Source organism: Haemaphysalis longicornis, unplaced genomic scaffold (genome assembly GCF_048455015.1).
Source record: "Haemaphysalis longicornis isolate Haplotype H1 unplaced genomic scaffold, Haemaphysalis longicornis Haplotype H1 scaffold_8, whole genome shotgun sequence".
Classification (NCBI taxonomy): domain Eukaryota; kingdom Metazoa; phylum Arthropoda; class Arachnida; order Ixodida; family Ixodidae; genus Haemaphysalis; species Haemaphysalis longicornis.
The window spans coordinates 192,422,138-192,440,061 of NW_027526445.1; the positions used below are offsets into that span (position 1 = coordinate 192,422,138).

General features: G+C 51.0%; 2 protein-coding genes across 3 annotated transcripts in view; one reads left to right on the top strand and one right to left on the bottom strand.

The window, feature by feature from the left end:
- Nucleotides 1-249: 249 nt before the first annotated feature.
- On the bottom strand, nt 250-16,776 carry LOC144149856 (uncharacterized). Of its 2 annotated transcripts, none has more exons than XM_077681568.1 (5): nt 16,655-16,776; nt 12,620-12,748; nt 11,644-12,024; nt 2,770-3,034; nt 250-1,820 (listed from the first exon to the last, which is right to left on the bottom strand). In XM_077681568.1, exons 2-5 carry the CDS (start codon nt 12,702-12,704, stop codon nt 1,481-1,483), a joined length of 1,071 nt encoding a protein of 356 aa, XP_077537694.1. In that variant the 5' UTR covers nt 12,705-12,748; nt 16,655-16,776; the 3' UTR covers nt 250-1,480. The 2 variants fall into 2 exon arrangements, with proteins under 2 accessions (XP_077537694.1, XP_077537693.1); XM_077681567.1 differs by lacking the exon at nt 16,655-16,776 and adding an exon at nt 15,786-16,037.
- A 144-nt stretch (nt 16,777-16,920) lies between these two features.
- Nprl2 (Nitrogen permease regulator-like 2) overlaps nt 16,921-17,924 on the top strand; it is a 33,263-nt gene continuing 32,259 nt past the window's right edge. The window contains exons 1-2 of the mRNA XM_077681569.1: nt 16,921-17,078; nt 17,248-17,339. Coding sequence (XP_077537695.1) covers nt 16,989-17,078; nt 17,248-17,339 — 182 coding nt within the window. The 5' untranslated portion in view covers nt 16,921-16,988. The remainder of the gene's footprint in view (nt 17,079-17,247; nt 17,340-17,924) is intronic.

Genomic DNA, 17,924 nt, shown 5'->3' on the forward strand with positions numbered 1-17,924 from the left:
AATTATTGTCGCCATAGATTTCCCCTAGCTGACATGGGAAACATGTCCTTTAGTAGTTTTGACAGCACTGCATTTAGGCCCGGTTCCAAAATTTCGTCCCCCCCCCCCCTCAAATTCTCCTTCGGTGGATTTGGCTCATTTAGAAAAAAAAAAACCGCCTGAAGTAGCTATCAAGCCCAGGATTCATATGGCAGCGCTTTAGAATGTGTGCGAGGGGAGAGGAGAGGCGGCGCGGGGAAGGAGGGTACGGCCCAAAAAATTTCGGGGTCCGGGGGGGCTCGCCCTTTGGGTACGTCCCTGTCCAGTGCTGATGTATACTATACTCGCGGAACGCTCCACATACATGCGCTACAAACCATTGGCAGTCACAGGTGGCGTCACGGCTTTACGAATACATCTTTATTGTCAACTGGGCGTTCACTTCCCTCAGCATAGCAAGGCAGGCAGCTGTCCTAGCCAGCCTAACTATGTATTCACAGCGAAGTGCTTCTTGGGCGAGGCTTCATGGGACGAGGCGTGGTAACGCTGGCTATGCGGAGAGGGAGGGAGAGAGCAAGCGTAATGAAGAGAGAGGGAGGGTGGGCGGAGCCAAGAAGAGGAGGAGATGGCTCGGCCAGTGCGAAGCCAACACACAGTTCCAAGGAGCGCGAATATATGTAGACGAGTGCTCTTGGCGGTCGCTTCTCGGATGTTCAAAAAATGGGCAAAGTCGCGCGCTCTCCGGAAGAAGACGCCCGTCGAAAGCACAAGCGACAGCTGGTGCGCGAACAGGACTCAATCTGCTGGCTATGAGAACTTCTGCGAAGCTTAGCCTCGTGATTAGGGAACGCCAGGCAGCTTTGCTGTTAACATCAGCGTTCCCGACGACGATTCAGTCGAGCTGGGATCATTTTTCTGTGTTTGGAATGCAAGAATGGGATGCCAGAACTGTCAGTATAGAGACACCTCTGCTGACGTCTTTCTAATGATGACGAATGCGTTGTTTGATTCGCTGTTAAACTAATGACATCATCTAGTGGGTGAACAAGCTGTTTCTGGAGAGAGAGTGTTTTCTCCATTTCTCTATCGGTGCCATTTTGGTTCCCGAGGTTTAGGCTGGCCAAGTGTCGCCTGTACGATCTGTGCTGGGCTCCCGGACCGATTCACCCACAGCAGCCTAGCGCCAGCGCTGGGTGCTTAGCCAACGAAAAAGCCGGATCATGACACAGAGTGGGATCATAACCTCCTGCAGCCGAGACATGAGCGGCGAGAGGCTTAGCTTTGTTGCGACCAAACTTACGCATTCAGCGTGCGTTTCCGCGTCCAGCGTTCGGCACAGTGACCTGAATGCGCCGATCATTATTTGGTGCGCTTTCTCCGACGAGCGTTCATGGCGTGTGCTGTTCAGCCTGTGTGACCACAGACGCTGTTCTGGGCATGTCCGCAGCAGACGCAGCGTGTGCCGCCCCGTCCGCGCGGCCCATTTTAGATGAATGAAGACTTAAGGCGGGGCTGTGATGGGCTCGACTAGGCCGTATCCGCCGGATCCCCAGACGACGGGGGGAAGGGGAGCCTGCTGCTGCGTCACTGCAGCGCTGGCGTTGAACAGCAGGGCCTGCAGCACACCGGCCGGCCTGAAGTCCGTCGTCCCTCCTGCGGCCGCCGCGTGCTTCCGCTGCCTGCGCAGGAAGTAGTCGACGGCCCCCTGCAGCGTCTGCAGCAGGTCCAGGAAGCAGCCGTCGTACTGGCGGCCGCAGTCGGCGCTCGGCTCCCGGCCGTAGCGCGCGGCCAGCTGCAGCGGCGACATGCGCGTGCCCTCGGCGTCGCCCGGTCGGAACGGCCTGCGATGCGAGTGCGCAGGCGACGACGGCGAGTCAGGGAATGCCACCACACGCAGCTGCGTTTATGACGAGCCCTCTTAGCGGAAAATATGGCTTACAGAGAGCGTCCCTTCCAATCTACTCTCTCTACTTTCTTTTAATGCGTATCATTCTTTGTGAGTACCCCCACAGCCAGGACCGTGCAACGCCCTGCATTTCCACAAAAATGCAGATATCGCGGAAGTTCCACCTGTAATCTTTATAATGGCGTAAATGGAGCTGGCGTACCCGCAAATTTTCCCGCCATTTTTTCTACCAATATATTTTAAGAAATTCTGCGGAAATTTAGAGAATTATCTACTAATGCGTAGGCTGCGACTGGTGGACCACGCGTGACGATGTGGTGGGTAACGCTATGCTTGGGCGGCTGCTTTAAGTTGCAGGGTCTCGTGACCTCAGGGAAGTCTTCGAGGATTCTTGCGTACGGGCCGGTCTAGCATTCTTATGCCGATTGTCTTGAGTGTGAGTTTTTACAGTCAAAAGTTTTTACGTGGTACGGATGTCAACTATATATTGGTGCGCATTGTCTCGTCTTCTTTCTTCGTCTTCGTGTAGTCTGCGCATTGAACGTTCAAGTAAGATATATGGTTTGCCTCGGGTTCCATTCAGCAAGGAGGCGACTATGTGAGTGACGGCGCCTACCACGGGAACAAAGAAACAGCCTGTATGGCAACTATTGCCATTATCTGCGGAACTGTAGCTCACCTGTTCAAATGTTCCGACTACACGTAATCGACTTGGCAACACTTTCATGAAGTAACATCGAGTTGGCGGAATCAGATTCGCAGCGATGACTCTAGGACTCGCCGCTGCCGCGAGGAACTTTCTGCAGCAGCCACTGGTGTTCGCAACCAGTGAGTGCTCATCGGCGGCGGCGAGAGTCGTCTGCAGAGGAGGGGCGTGCACGTACGGGAAGAAGAACTGCAGCGTGATCCCGAGCAGGCCGTATCTGCCGGGCTTGTTGTGCGCCTCGCAGACGGTGCGCTTGAGGCACTCCTGGGCGTCCATGCGGGGCACCAGGTTGGGCACCCTGCCGGCGAGGTCCAGCATCAGGCGGTGGCTCTTGTCCAGCACGCCCTGCGCCAGCTTCACGGCCAGGCTGTCGCCGCCGCCGCCGCTCCGTGCGCCGATCGTCGGGGGCTCGCCCAGCAGGGGCCACGCAGCAATGGGGCTGCCTGCGACGTAGAGAGACGCGAATTCCTGCACTCAACGGCGGAGAACCCAGGGGCGGATCCAGGCTTTTTCTGAGAGGGGGGTCAGCTCCTATCAGTGATAATGATGATGATGATGATGATGAGCAGGAGGAGGAGGAGGATCCTTATTTATTCACTGAAATTTCGGGAAAGCAAAAACACAAGGAATACAAGTCATCAATTCAGCTTTTTCTGCAACCTGAGTGTACGTCTTCTTGGAGGTTTAAATTAAAAAATTAAGGGAGGGGTCAGGACATCCGGACCCCCCCTCTGGATCCGCCAATGGGAGAACCCGCCATCGTCGTGGACCGGCAGGCGTCCGCGACAGCAAGTTACGTGCTCGCTGAGAGAGGACAGCAGGGCTAGCTCTGCCAGCATGTTGCCGCTTACATGCCACTCTGCGGGGAGGAGGGAATAAAGGCACTTAGGGGAAACAGTGCGGAAGAAATGTTTTTAGCTTGCATCAGGGGGTCGAACCGGAACCGAACCAAAGCCTGGAATTGAACCGGTATTTTTGCCGGAACTGAACCCGAACCGTGATTTTTTGATCTCGCTGAACCCGAATCGCAACTGAACCAAAAAAAGAGACAACGGCTACAGGTTCACAGCGAAACGGTTCGACCACCCGCTGTTGATAATACGCGGTCAATTTCACTGATGGTTTTTCTCTTTCGCGCGAGACCAACTTCGCAACCTCCTACGCACTTTTCCCCTTGAAAGCAGTCGCAGCACTATCAGCGCTTTATACGTGGTCGCAACACGAGGGAAGGTATGCCCGGCAGCGTTTCAGCGGTATGCTGCTGCTGGCCGTGCGTGCAGATCTAGCGCAAGACTATTGAATAAGATACACTTCCGGTATCCTGCAGGCGATATGAAACATCCACTTTGCACTTCTTTCGCTCCGACGGTATAGGAGCAATCAGGCTGGGCGAGATCGCTCAATCGAGCCAAGGTGAAGACCCACACCGTAAATGTTCCTCCTTGTTAATTTCATCATTTGTTTGGAGACGTCCCATGCAAGAAATGTGCAAATACTTGACAAGTGTTGCACCCAGGAGGGCTACAGTGGCTGAGCCACTGGCGAGCATGCATGTTCGATTTCCGCCCCTGCCGCTGCTTTTTTGATGTAGACGAAAACTAAAAACGTCTGTTTGTCGATGTTTCGGCTCTGGTTAAAGATTCCCAGGAGCTCAAAATTTATCTGCCACCCTGCAATATACGGTGCGCCTCATAGCTTCGGCGCGTCAAACGCGCAACAGTTTTTGCAAGTGTGCTCGAGCCATGGAAGGAAAAAAAAAAAAGCCATCATTTAGCTTTGAATTACTCCGCATAGAGCCCGTACAGGAATAGTTTCTGCTCCTTTTCGCTGCCTCCAGCCATCGAACGGGCACGTCCCTCCTTTGTCCGACCATTCACGTTGCTAAACTTGTCCTCACTGAGATGGCAGCGAAAGCCGCGGTGCCTGTAGAATCGTTAGTTCATCACGACGCATGCAGCGGACAAGTTTGGACGGGCCATTTGCCCTCTTACGGTGACGTCAGAACTTTGTTACTAACCACTACAGACAACAGGATCATATTTCATGCTTTGTAGCTACAAAGCTACACATATAATGCAACATGTTTTTGAGGCATATGCTAACGAACATCACTGGCGATTAGTGAAAGTTAAAAAAAATCCAAGATGGTGTGTTTTTACATTGGTTTCAAAATTAGAGCGAAATTTCTGACCTACCTGCAATGCAGAGCATTTTTCAAATAAGCCGTTTATTGTGCATAAACTAGGATTGGCAGGATAAAGAAAAATTATGGGTGAATAATACTGAGAAATTGAACTCCCTAGCTTTTCTAGGGGCAGAAAAACGGGCCCTAACATTTTGGCAATTTCTCAAGGTGAGCCATGCTCGTTATTTTAATTCTGAGAAGTTCGTTTTCGAAATCAAAAATAAGCAAGTTAACTCCTTTAAAAGTATGCATAGTCTCGAGAGAAAAAGGCCTGCAGCGACTGCGGAAATTGTTTGTGTTTCACAGAGGAAAAGTTTCGAATTTTGAGCGATCCGCCCTACGTGCTTGCGACTTAAAGGGGGCCTGAGATGGATTTCAAAGTGTTTTTGTTTGTGTCAGAAATCTACTCTATAGTTCTTGTAGAAACAAGTCCCAAAATAGTAAGCATATTCGCTCACGCTAACAAAAGTTATTACCCCGACGAGACAGAACTATTTGTTGGCTCGGCGGCTTGCGATGACGACATAGTCCGACCTCGTCCGAGGCGAAGCACTCATTTCATGGTTGGCCGCCGGAATGTCCGCGATTTTTGACGGCGGCGGTTTGGTTTAGAGCGTCGTCGTTACCATGGTTACTTCAGCGAGTGGGTCGCACATGAGACGACGATGTCTAGCGCTTTTTTACTTTTTTTTTTTTTAAGCTACCTTTTCAGTCTTTACGGACTTTGGGCAGGAGATACTGGTGATTGCGGAAGTCGACCTTGCATGCGCGAAAGTTTCTGTGAACGGTAACTTATTTTTACCGTCGCTTCATAGCGATACAGAGGCTAGAATTTCTACCGACTGTAGTAGCGAGCCCCCTGCGCCGGCGAAATGTACGCTCGCGTTTTGATTAGATTACCGGAAAGTTCCGAGTGAACGCCCTCCCCCGGAACATCGCCCACCCCCTTTTACGGGTGAAATATTCAATTTACTGAAAGACGCGCGCCCACCCCGTAAAATCCATGGCTTTAGCGCCGATGAGTGAACAAAACAAATCCGAATCATCTCTTCATGTGTAGATGCGGTCACTTATTCGTCCTTTCCGCGCTTGACCCGAAATTTCGCCCATCTCGTATTTTTCACTTGATATCACTGTACTTAAATTTGGGTGGGCGTTCTTCCAGAACTTTACGGCACAGCAAATGCGCTGTGCTCTGCGCTTCATGCAAGCAATCTTAGTTGATGTTGTTTACTACATTCTTGCTAAATGATGATCAGGAGCACAATAAATGACAATTTTTTTTTAGAACGAGCGAGCAAAATTTCCGCCCCTACTCCAGCTGAATTCCCACGCTTCCAATGTTTCAGATGCCTTTATGAACTAGCATAGCTCTTTTATGCTTTCAAAATCGTCTTGGGCAAGGTAATATACATCACTGCGGAATCATTACAATACATCTTACTCATTTTATATCGAAATATTTAGCGGTGGCGTGAATTCTGGCTAATGCAATACTTGGTCCTAATTATTCCCACTAGATGGCGGCGTCAACGTCATGTTTTCGATTTATTAAGCTCTACAGTAGAAGTATACGGCTCTTTTAAAAAAAATTATTGTATTGTGAGAGTTCAATCTAATACGTCTAAGATTCAAGCCATTTCAAGCGTAAGCGAACAGTTCTGGGCAACAAACGTTTGTGTCATTTGCTTTGCGACAAATTCGCCAGATGTCGCTACTCGGCAGAGCCGGTAAGCCGGAATGCAGAAACCGCAGAGTGCAATCCTTTCGTTTTCAGCGGCAAACGGCTACTCTTGCTTCATTTAACACGGTAAACGGTGAAGCGCGCTAAGGACACTAGGCAACAGGTTCATTCAGAAGGCCGGTGCAGCAAACCACACTTTCTGCTATCATGACTTGATGGGAAGCAATGAAATGAAACTCTTTGGCAGTTGTCGTTACGGGATGAGCATGCTCTTGCCCTTGTCGCGACCGCCGCAGAGAATCAGCTGCGACAGCGTTTGGGCTTGAACTGATTTATTCAGCCCGCGTGAGCGCACTTGAGCGTGCGCCTCGTGATCACGAGCAGTGCCCGGCGTCGTCCAAGCGCTGCGTGCGGAGCTCCTCCTTCGTCGTCGGCGCGGCGCTCCCTTGGCGCGCCGTTCGTTACCACCTCTGAAACAACGTCGAGGCTACGCTCGAAACACAGATGGTGCAAAGAATCCTTTCGGGTACAGCGTCCAAGAAAGCAAATGCAAAGAAAACTGGTGATACTTTAACACCAGACACGGAGCGCTGAGCGATCACGCTGGCTGCAAGCGTCGTTGCTCCTGCGCTCACTGTATCCTTCCGCCGAGAACGGAGGAGCGTCAAGCCCGGTTTGGCCCGGTGTGTAAGTGCTTTACACTCCGCTATAAAACAAATATGTGTGACTGTGTAAAAGCACCCACACACAAAAGATGTTTTTTGTAGCTTTCTGATGTTTTTACGCTCGTAAAAAATTGATTAAATCAAGAGCGCACAAACACGTCACGATTAGTTCAAGAAATAGCCGTTGCGCTCCGATACCATCGACCCCCCAAAAACCCCCATCTCAGGGGCCCTTTAATGCCGTCTTTGGAATTTTCTTAGTTAGTGAAAGTTTCTTTACCGCAAACTTATCTTCCAATATCTTGTACGTTGCGTCAAGGTAAATTTTTTCGTCCAAATTAAAATGTCCAGCAGACCCAGTTGTCTCATACTCCAAACTATATATAGTCCCTAGGACGACATGAGGGCTGGCCGAGAAACTTGCTGGTGAATCGCCATTATTTCACTTGCTTTACCTTGTATTTGGCCCAATCATATAAAGCTTGCTTTTGAAAACGACAAGCTTTATTGGGAAAAAACCAGTACTTTGAATTTTTGCTTGTATTTTGCGTTTATGGTCGCTTTAAACTAATAAACATTTTTTTTATAACTTCGCTCATAACTCAACGCACCGAATCGATTCGCGAACTAGTTCAAGCTTCCAAACCGGTTCGCGAACCGATTCGGCCCCATGATTTTTTCGAACCGGAACTGAACCGGAACGAAATGCATTCACCCGAACCGTAACCAAACCGGTATTTTTTTCGGTTCGATAGAAGATCCTGATGATTGAGGTATATAACTCCCGATAATTCGAACGTGTCGATATCCAGAACAGTTAATTCGAACTGGGATCACCTGGTTTCCATCGCTCCTGGCAGAAGAAGTCGGCCCAGAGTGATTACAATGCGTTGTTAATCCAAACCAAACAAAGTTCACTAGAGGTGCAAAACAACGAAACAGAAAAACAACAGCGTGCCGTGCGCGCCACGCTCCTGCAACAGCTTATTTCGCGTCTACAGAGGGCGCCGCGCCACCGGCGCCAGTGCTCCGCCGGCCGGATGACATTATTATTTACGAAATGACCTGCCACGAACGTGTAATAGCGCCTAATTCGCGATAACGACTGCAGAGGTGGCTTCCTTGTGTTACGCCCGCTCTCTGTGTGGCGCGATTTCCATTCATTCTAGCACCCACCCGCTAATTTGAACTCCGCTTAATTTGATCAATTTTATGGTCCCCTTCGAGTTGGAATTAACGAGCGTCTACTGTATATACACAGTGTTAATTTGAAGAGACGTTTGTGCGTCACAGAGGGGACGGCACTCTTTAGCACAGAGAAATCTTCCTCTCGGGATCGGTCTCCTCATCAAGGGCATCGATGCATCCGTTACCACGTCCCCACGCTGAGCAATTACTCCGAAAGGTACACTAACCTTGACGTTTTCTAGCGAGCCGTTACGTGGCTAGGCGGAAGGAAAATCCGGCATTCCCGTGTACGCAGAAACCCGCTCCAGCGCAACGCCTCTGTTGATACGAAAACCTAAAGCAGGCTTCGCCTGTGAAAGAGTACGTTTGAGGCAGAGTACGCTTTACAGGTGGAAGTTGGCTTTGCTGCAGCGGGTTTTGCGTGGTCCTACAGGCGCCATCAGTGAGACATAGCTTCGCTTTAGACTTCGACCGTGTCTGAATGGCGCATCGGATGAACGTCGGCTCCACAAAGCGAGGGACACAGGTTCGATTCCGACCACAGAAATCGTTTTAACAGCGAAGCTGTTGTTGGTGGCCGTAATGTGTGTGGTGTGCAGCGTCATAAAAAAAAAAAAAAAAAACTGCGAAATAGTTACTTTCAACGTTTACCGCGCACGTGAGCGCCATTTTTATGATGAGCGCCAGGCGTCTTCCAGGTTTGCGCGTGGCGCTCGCAAAAATACACCAAGAAAACGGTTCACGTGCTTCAGCGTCTCAAGCGGGAAGCACATGACAGACCGCGCTACAGACGCCGAGTTCGCGAAGCCGGTTGCCGCCGGTTCTAGCGCGTGCTGACGCGTTCCACTTCAGGAGAGATGTGAAAGCGTCAGACAAAACGATACGGGCCCGCTATTCATGCATTAGGAAGACGACTATATAGATGGGTATGACGATGACTACCACTATCACAGTAAAAATAAGCGAAAATAAGCAATTTCAAACCTAATGCAATGCAATGTGTGGTGGTGTGTTCTTCAATGCTTACTTAGACAGAAATCCCCTAGCTCAGTTATGGTTCCGTCTTTGCGCGACTTACTGCAAGCTTCGCCTATTTTTTTCCTTTCACTTCACCCACGACCATCATCATATTTCGAGAAAATTGGCTTTCCTGCAGTGAAGTTTAAGGTGGACTACAGACGCCATGAGTGAGGCTTAGAAAGCTCCGCTTTAAAAACAGCTCACTCCAATGTGGGGGGCAACGAGCTGGCAGACCCAGTGGCGCGCAGTGCTGCGACGAGAGAAGTCGTGCGCGGCAAAGTGTCCACCAAGCAAACGGTGCGGTCCCCGCTGGTGGAGGCCGCTCGTTTGGCAAGGCAGGGAGAGTGCCGTTCGCACAATGCCGACCCGGAATTTAATAGATGGGCTCCAAGCGTGCCGGATATTGCTTTCATCATCCCGCCAACGAAAAAAAAAAAAGCGCGTTTTATGACTGGACTTGGCTAATTCCCACATTACTTTTTTGTCGTCTTTAACTCCCCCAGTACTGTCCGTGCTTTTGTGGTGCGCAACCCGTTACTTACTGGGTTGTCCGAAAACTCTCGGCGGCTCCATCGACTTTCAAGATTACCCCTTCAACCACCCCATCTTCGCCCTCTCCTGAGCAACCCAACGGCGGCTAAGATCCTTCGTCGCTCGTTCCATGCCCGAAGTGTGATGTGTGCACGACTGGAACTCGCTGGAGTTCCAGTGGTGAAACTCACGGGTGAAACTCGCTGGTGAAACTCACTGGAGTTTGCATCACCAGTGTGCGCAATTTCTTTTCAGGCGCTTCAGTGCGTGGGAAATAACTCTCCATACATGAGGTTTAGTGATCAGCGCGGTTCGATCTGCAGAGTTTGTTTACCTCACGTGCAGAGATTTGCGCTGAACCTGAAGTTTAGCTGTCCAGATTGTGCCAATCGTACTCGCCAATCCAGGAACTAAAGTGTTATCAGTGCTCCTTTTTTAGCCACAAAAATTTATTCGACTGTTTCGATTGCAGCCTTTCTAAGACAACTGGTGTACGTGACTGATTTGACTGATTTGTGGTGTACGTAGTGGCTATAGTGTGCACATGACTTTTCTTTTTTTAATTTTAATATTTTCTGATTTCTTTAACTTCTTCGGAAGTGGAACTGATCCTTTGTGGCGAACTTTTGTGTCGAACTGACTCTTAGATTTTTACTTGTTTTGTTCATTTCCGGCTGAGTCAAGCTACCCTTGATTTGTACTAGTCTATTCCGCTCGCCTCCTCTTCTCCAGCGCAAAGGGTTTCTTTTAATGTTCAAATTGTCTTTTCTTCAGAAACGCACTCAAATCAAATCAAATCAAATCTTCACTTTAATCAAAAAGCCGTTGATCGGCTTGACTAGGAGAGTGCCCCGTATTTCTGGCTCTTAGCCGCGTTTGTTTATATTTCATTGGCTCTAAGCCTGCCATAGCTTTGCTGGAGCGGATTTTGTTTCCTCCATTTTTGTTTCATTTTTTTATCCAGGGAGAGGGGATGAGAGAGCAGGATGACCTATAGGTACACCCTCGCATCTACCGACATTGGTAAGCATGAAGAGGGTGCATCGAAGGGCGCAAGAAAAAGTCCTTCTCGCAGCAGAACGCGCGCGTAGCGAGCTACTTCTTGATTGATTGTAGGGTTTAACGCGCCGACGCAGCGCAGGTGATGAGGCGCGCCGTAGAGGGCTCCTGATTAATTTTGACCGCCTGGGGATCTTTAGCGTGCACCGAAATCTCGCACACACGGGCGTTTTTGCTTTTCGCCTCCATCAGAAAAGCGGCCACCACGGCCGGGAATCGAACCCGCGACCTCGTGCTCAGCAGCGCAACGCCTTAGCCACTGAGCCACCGCGGCGGGTGCGAACTACTTCTTGAAGAGCAGCTCAAGCGATAACGGCGGACAGGAGCTGGGGTGGTGCGTGTGAGGCAGCGTCAACGTGGCAAGGGCAAACACCAGCCACCCGTTAAAGCGTAGATGGTTAACCATCGGTACGGAGGGCATCATTATCACCCCGCTCAAATCCACTGCCTCTCCCATCGACCTCCAGCCGCTCCTGTCCTGCACGATGTGCATGGGCGCATTTTGTATTTGTCCAACGGCAATGATCCCTACAGTGACGTTAATGGACCGGCCTATAGTTGGAATTCGTTCAGTTGAGCGCGAAAGCCGGACAGGGACGACGAAGAGGCGAGACACGAAAGCGCCTTTGGCTCTCTTCTTTTGACCTTGATCGTCCCCGCCTACTGCTGCGCTCAAATCTACGATTGTCCATGTAGCGCCACTGAGGGCTCACCCCTCACCGTGGGAGCCGATGCGAGGCCAATGCTGCGCGCTGCTTTTCTTGCGGGCCCTGAAGAGCCCCTTGAGCGCCGTCGAAGGCACGTGGTGTGGCTGCGCGGTGGACCCGCACTGCAGGCCACCCACGCCGGCTGCCACCAGCAGAGCCGCTCTGCTCAGGAAGCCCAGCTTCCACAGGGCCGCTGCTCCACTCACGTCCGCTGGGTCGCCGGCGACGGACGACGAGGCGCCGCCCTCCGTTCGGCCGGATCCCTGCAGGGCCTTCCTCCCAGGTCGGTGCAGTTTAGCGCGTCGCCACGACACAAGGATCGGGAGGCCTGGGCTGTGGTTCGCGGCTCGCAACGAGGCGACGTGAAGACTCCGCGGCTGCACGCCGGATGCGGCTGCGAGTAACGATGTCACAAAGCGGCTGAAGTCACTCCTAGAACAGCAACAATATTCTGGCCACGCACTCGTCGTCGTAGGATATACGTCGTGCCCCAACAGGTTGACAGCAGCAAATTGTCGGTACTTCCTCCGTAAATACCCCCCCCCCCCCTCTCAAAAAAAAAAAAAAAAAAAAAAACCCGAGGTTTCTGGTGCCGAAACTACTCTGGATCCTGAGGCTCGCCGTATATTGGTGGGCAGCGGACAGATCAGCCAAGGAAGGAAACCATCACAAACAATTAGTGACGCTCCCAGCACTATAGCCATACTATATATGGAAGGATTCAAAGGGACCCGCCAATCCTGCACTGAGGCAGTCTGCGATAAAACTACGCATCACAAACACATTGCTTACGAGTAACAGGCGAAAGCCTCAGCCCCTCGTGGTGCTGTTACTGATTAATAGGTCTGACCGTGGCAAGGTCCTCACCAGAACGCTGACCGCTGGCGCTGAAGCTCCGGCCTGTCTGCAGTTCTCGCTCTTAATTAGACCCTTGCTGGCCATAGCGAATAGTGTCCTCTATCTATCTATTCCTTGGACGTATACTTTACGTGTGTGGAAAAGAGCCTGCGCGGCTGGTCCCAGGGCGATGGCGCATGCGCAGCACAGCGTCGCGGCTCTCGTTGACGGCTTCATCGTATCTGGGGGCGCTGGGTACTCGGGCCAGTGGGGCGACCAACCTGCAATGCGAAATACCCGGCTCGACTCTTGAAACCTTAGACACGCGCGTTCAGATGCGCCGCACGCCAGCTTGCTTCTCTATCGGCTGGGAAGAAGTTTAGCGCAAGTCGTCGAGACAACTGCGGAGAAGCAGCGACCGGGAAGCAAATGGGCTGATGATGTATACTCAGTACTCTCAATAAAAGCCTTGCTGCGGTTGAACGCGGTCAAACCCAAGTCTGTGGAGCGACAGCTTGGTTTTCTAGCCGAGAGCGCGCAGTGAACGCGCCCACCACTGCACCGCAAGGCGAAACAGCGCAGACGCTACTCGGTGCAGTGGGCGCGGTAAACTTGGACGAGGCCAGCGCCTGCCCGTGTCATTCCTCTGACGGCACGCACGCCTCCCTTCAGAGCGAACGTGCGCTTAGACGCTTTAGCTGCGCAACTGCACCAGGCGTTCTCCTGGTCTGACGGTACGAGAAATGAGACTCGTCCCGTGTTTGTACCCGGACGTGATGGAGCTTTCGCCCAAAAAAATAATGGGAGACACTCAAGAATGCGTCTTCGTAAAGCGTTGAGGATCGACCCAATACCACCAGAGGCCCGCAATCCGAGGCACCCGAGTGAGCCGCCCACTTTGCGAGGCGACATCGGTGGGCACAAGTCACCAGATCCTCGCCTATCGGGCTACGCACCATTCATCGAAAGGCAATTCGTAATAGGGCATTTCGTAATATAGGGCAATTCGCAGCAGGTCAATTGGTCGCCTAGGGAAGTTCCTCGTACGGCTATTGATTGATTGATTGTGGGGGTTTAACGCGCCGACGCAACGCAGGCGATGAGGCGCGCCGTAGTGGAGGGCTCCGGATTAATTTTGACCACCTGGGGATCTTTAACGTGCGCCGAAATCTCGTACACACGGGCGTTTTTGCTTTTCGCCTCCACCAGAAAAGCGGCCGCCGCGGCCGGGGATCGAACCCGCGTCCTCGTGCTCAGCAGCGCAACGCCTTAGCCACTGAGCCACCGCGGCGGGTCTCGTAGGGCTATTCCTATACATCCAGTGGTTCCGATAAACAAAAACATTTTATTAGCATTTCGGAATTAAAGTACAACGGGCTATTCGAAAAAAGGGGGCATCGAACGTGTACGTGTAGATGATGCAGTTCAGACGCCATCTAAGAACAAATCAACTACCCCTCCGTCGAAGCGACGGCGATGGTGGGGGAACCCGACGCCCAATTCCAAAATCAAGTCCAACACCTAACGAACCAAGGCAAAAGCGAGAGGACCACATATGGGGTTATGGTGGTAACGCGATTCCTACCTTATGTATATACGGTAAGGTGGTGTGATGCGGGTCCGCCCGCTTCCAGGTTGGTCTGTTCGGTGTTCGACTTGATTTTGGAATTGGGCGTCGGGTTCCCCCACCATCGCCGTCGCTTCGACGGAGGGGTAGTTCATTTGTTCTGACTGATCCTGCCCGTCCATGCACCCCTCTCCAAATCCAAGCTGTTTCAACCATGCCGGAAAGACCCTGTTCCTGAGTGGTTCCCAAGGGTTGAACCCCTGACCACACTTAAAAACGTTAATGACTAATAGTCCGGCGGCACATTACCATGTTGCAACAGTAAATATCGTTTAGTTGTATTGGTGGCATACTAACATATTTATTCTGTAAATATTGTTTGGTTGTGTGATGTCGAGTGCAGTGTGAGAAGCAGGTAACAAAAAAAAAAAAAAGGAAGGCCGCAATCGGATAGGCGTCGAGCGCCCCGAGGTGATTAAAGGACCCGAGCTCGAGGCATCCTGGAATGAGGACGCCTCCCTGAAGCTTTTTTTTTTTTTTTTATGGTCGGCGGCTGTACACGAAGCCCACTTGACCCGCCCAATCCCCTCAACACTTATGAGCTTTGGCAGAGCGCCTTGGCCAGCTCTGCCCTCGACGTCCAGCACAAGTTGGTGGAGAGGGCAGAAGACGCGGTCCGTGCCAACGGACTCCAGGAATGAGGAGGCCACCCTAAGACTCTTTTCTAGAAAACAATAAAAATGTTTTCTCTCTCTCTCCCACCACGGGAAGCGTGTGAATTCTTCTTTCACTGCACCCACGACCCTCACCATCGTCAGAGAAGGTTGGCTGTCCTGCAGTGCGTTTTGGGCGAACTACAGACGACTTCTTCGCTTCAAAAGTGGGCGGGAGCATGCGTGTTCGCCGGGCCAATCCTTAGTCACTCAACACCGAAACCTAAGTGGTTCAGTCAGCATTCTGACCGCCTAGCGAGGGACGCCTCGTTAAAGCGAAGCTTCAGTGCTCTCACTTACGCCGTCTGTAACGTGAAAACGCCGAAGTGAAAGAAAAGAAATCTTACCTTGGTCCCTCGCGTCATGAAGCCGGTGTCTATCCGATTGGTCTATTTCGAAATGGTCGAAAAAGCTGTTTGGAAAACTCAGACAACCAAACGACATCTGACCGCTCTTTCTTGCCGGCCTACCAGGCAATACCAACCTTTTTGATTTACCACTTTTTCGCCAAACTCGCTAAGGTTCACCTTTCTCTTTTTCGCGCAACGTGAATGTTGATACGCAGTTTAATGGCTTCATTTGTTGCAGTGCTCAGTTGTGGATCCAGCTAGACGAGTTTTACCGCAAAGCATGAGTCCTCCCCCTTTTGGCCACGCTCCCATTGGTATCTGCCCCATAATACCCCTCCAAACTTTGGATCCGCCTTTGAGTCCAGGGTGCGAGTTCGAGCTCTCATTAAGAGCCGGCGGTATTTCTGATGGAGGCGAATTTTGAAAAGTGCGGCGAAGTCTGACTCCTCCGCAATTAGCTAGCCGACCACGCAGCGCACTACGGTGAACCGAAAACGAACAAAACGTTCCCGACAGGCGAAGAAAGCACGGCAGCCGTAGACACGGTTTGTAAGGATCAGTGAAACGCCACACGTCGAGCCGAACTCTCCCACGCTGCGAACCGTGACTCAAGCGACAAACCGCGGCAAATGCGCGCAACCGGCGTCCTGACGTAAGCAGCTGCCTCCGCGAAGGAAACCCCACATACCTCGATGGGGCGGATGCCTAGACGAAAGCAGGGGTGACGTTCAGCGAGGATAATTAGTCCGGAGAGGCCACCGCAAATATTTGGGTTTCCGCTTCATCTCGGATCGGTCGTGACGAACGGCGACTGCGGCCGGCGGGTCAGCGGCGCCGATCGAGGAAGTGGAGAAGAGCACACACAGCTAGAACAGGTCGCGCACACGCACGGACCGAGTGCTCGCCCGCGTTGGCTTCTCTGCGCCGGCCGCACAAGAATGCCCCGGCGAGCTGTTTTTATTTAAATTCCAGGGGTCGTTCCGCCAACGATACCCACGCTGTTTATTCTGTCGGTCTTTTTTTTTTTTTTTTTGCACGTAAACCGGAGGACATTAGGAGACGGTCTCACGATCAATCAAGAGCGATAAAGAATCCGCTTTCCAGCTGACCTGACCGCAGCCCACTGGCCGCGTCGTGTGTTGCTCTTTCTTGTTTACATTTTTCTTTCAAGGCTATCATAATAAAGGGGCGCAACGTTCGTGTTTGGACGCGGTGAAGAGGCGGTCGAACCGGTGGTCGGATCGACGTGAACGAAGCGTCGATCACGATTGAAGACACGGAAAGAGCATTCTTGTCATATGAGTGTAGTGAACTATCTGTACTAAGCGTGCAATAAAGTATTCTAGCAAAGGAAATGTGTTTTTTTTTCTTATGGGGTAGTTTGTTGCCTTGACAATTATTAAAATTTCAAGGTGGCAGTGACAAAATTGTATCGGTCACGGAAGAACGCACACTTAGAGCGAATCAGATGGGTCACATTTTTTCACTCCTAGAAGCCTAATATAACATGATGAATAAAATGGATTCTCAAGTTAAAAAAATCAAGATATAACTTACCGCGCTATGAGCTGCTTTGGGGCTAAGGATACGAACGCAAACCGACGTGCAGTTTCGTCTGTCGGTGCCGTCGACAGCAGACGAAATAGCAGACAATGTTGTGCCCTGTGCTGCCACCTGGCAAAAAACAAACAAACAAAAGCAGCCGCGTTCTAGTCATAATAATAAAAAAAAACATAAGACAAATTTATCAAACTAAACAAATGAATTTTTGTGCATACATAGTAAGTGCCCAATAAGATAACCTTTTGTTTCCCAAGACGTCAACAAAGCAATCCGAGCCAACGTTTAAAACGTTGATCCGAGCGGCATCGATAGCTTGCTGTAAACAAGCATGGCCCTCGGGTTAGTCCGCGACAGCCTGATAAAATGCATATTTTTCTGCGAATTCCATCCGACAGCGGGCCCGAAAATAATGTATCAGGTAAGTGGTCACCTCTTGAGTTAAACTGAATTTCTTTGTATTGCTTTGGACGTGAAGCGCTTGCTGTGAAAGCTTCAAATGAGCGTCTCTCGAGTTTCGCTTCCAACAGCTGTGTTGCACCGTATCTGTTTACGGGGCCTGTTTTCCCCACCCGGTTCATTCTTCGCAGGTTCCCGTCAATTACATCAGCGAAGAAACCTTCAGTGCCATCAGCGTCTACCTCATCCCGAAGCCTGAGCTGCAGCACAAGCTTATCACTGTGTAAGTGACCGTCGTTTGATAAGCGAGCATCACGGTGAAGCGTAGACCTCGATATAAGCTTCGTTAGGTTAGCGGAGTAAAGTTCCGCGCTTGTGTAACCCAACTGTGGCTATAGCGTAAGCAAAACGCACGATGAAGCGCCCCGTTTGATGCTTAATTTTAAAGCGTTATATCGGGGACTGGACGGTGTAAATAATTGCTTCGTTTCCTTGCTACCCCCGTTCGGATCGCCAGCTGAAGCAGAACGCCGAACGGTGGTGCGAGTGCTCTTCCAGTACCTCGGCAGAGACAGCTATATCGAGTTTAACGAAAAAAAAAAAAAAATAGAAGAGAAAGACAAGAACGTCTCGACAACCAATTGTCTCTGGGTGCTGGGTGCTGCAATGCGTTCCAAACAATCTTTCTTAAGATAGTCTTGGAGCGCCGTCTGCGTGATTACCAGCAACGTTGCTGTTGTTTTCAGAGTGCGGTTGATGCAGTCCGCGTTTGAAGCTATGTAAAACAGGCTTTGCTTGCCAGCAGGTCTGTAATAGTGCGTAAAGCGTTGCAGACATTTTATTGACGTACTTGAACGGGCTCCTGATG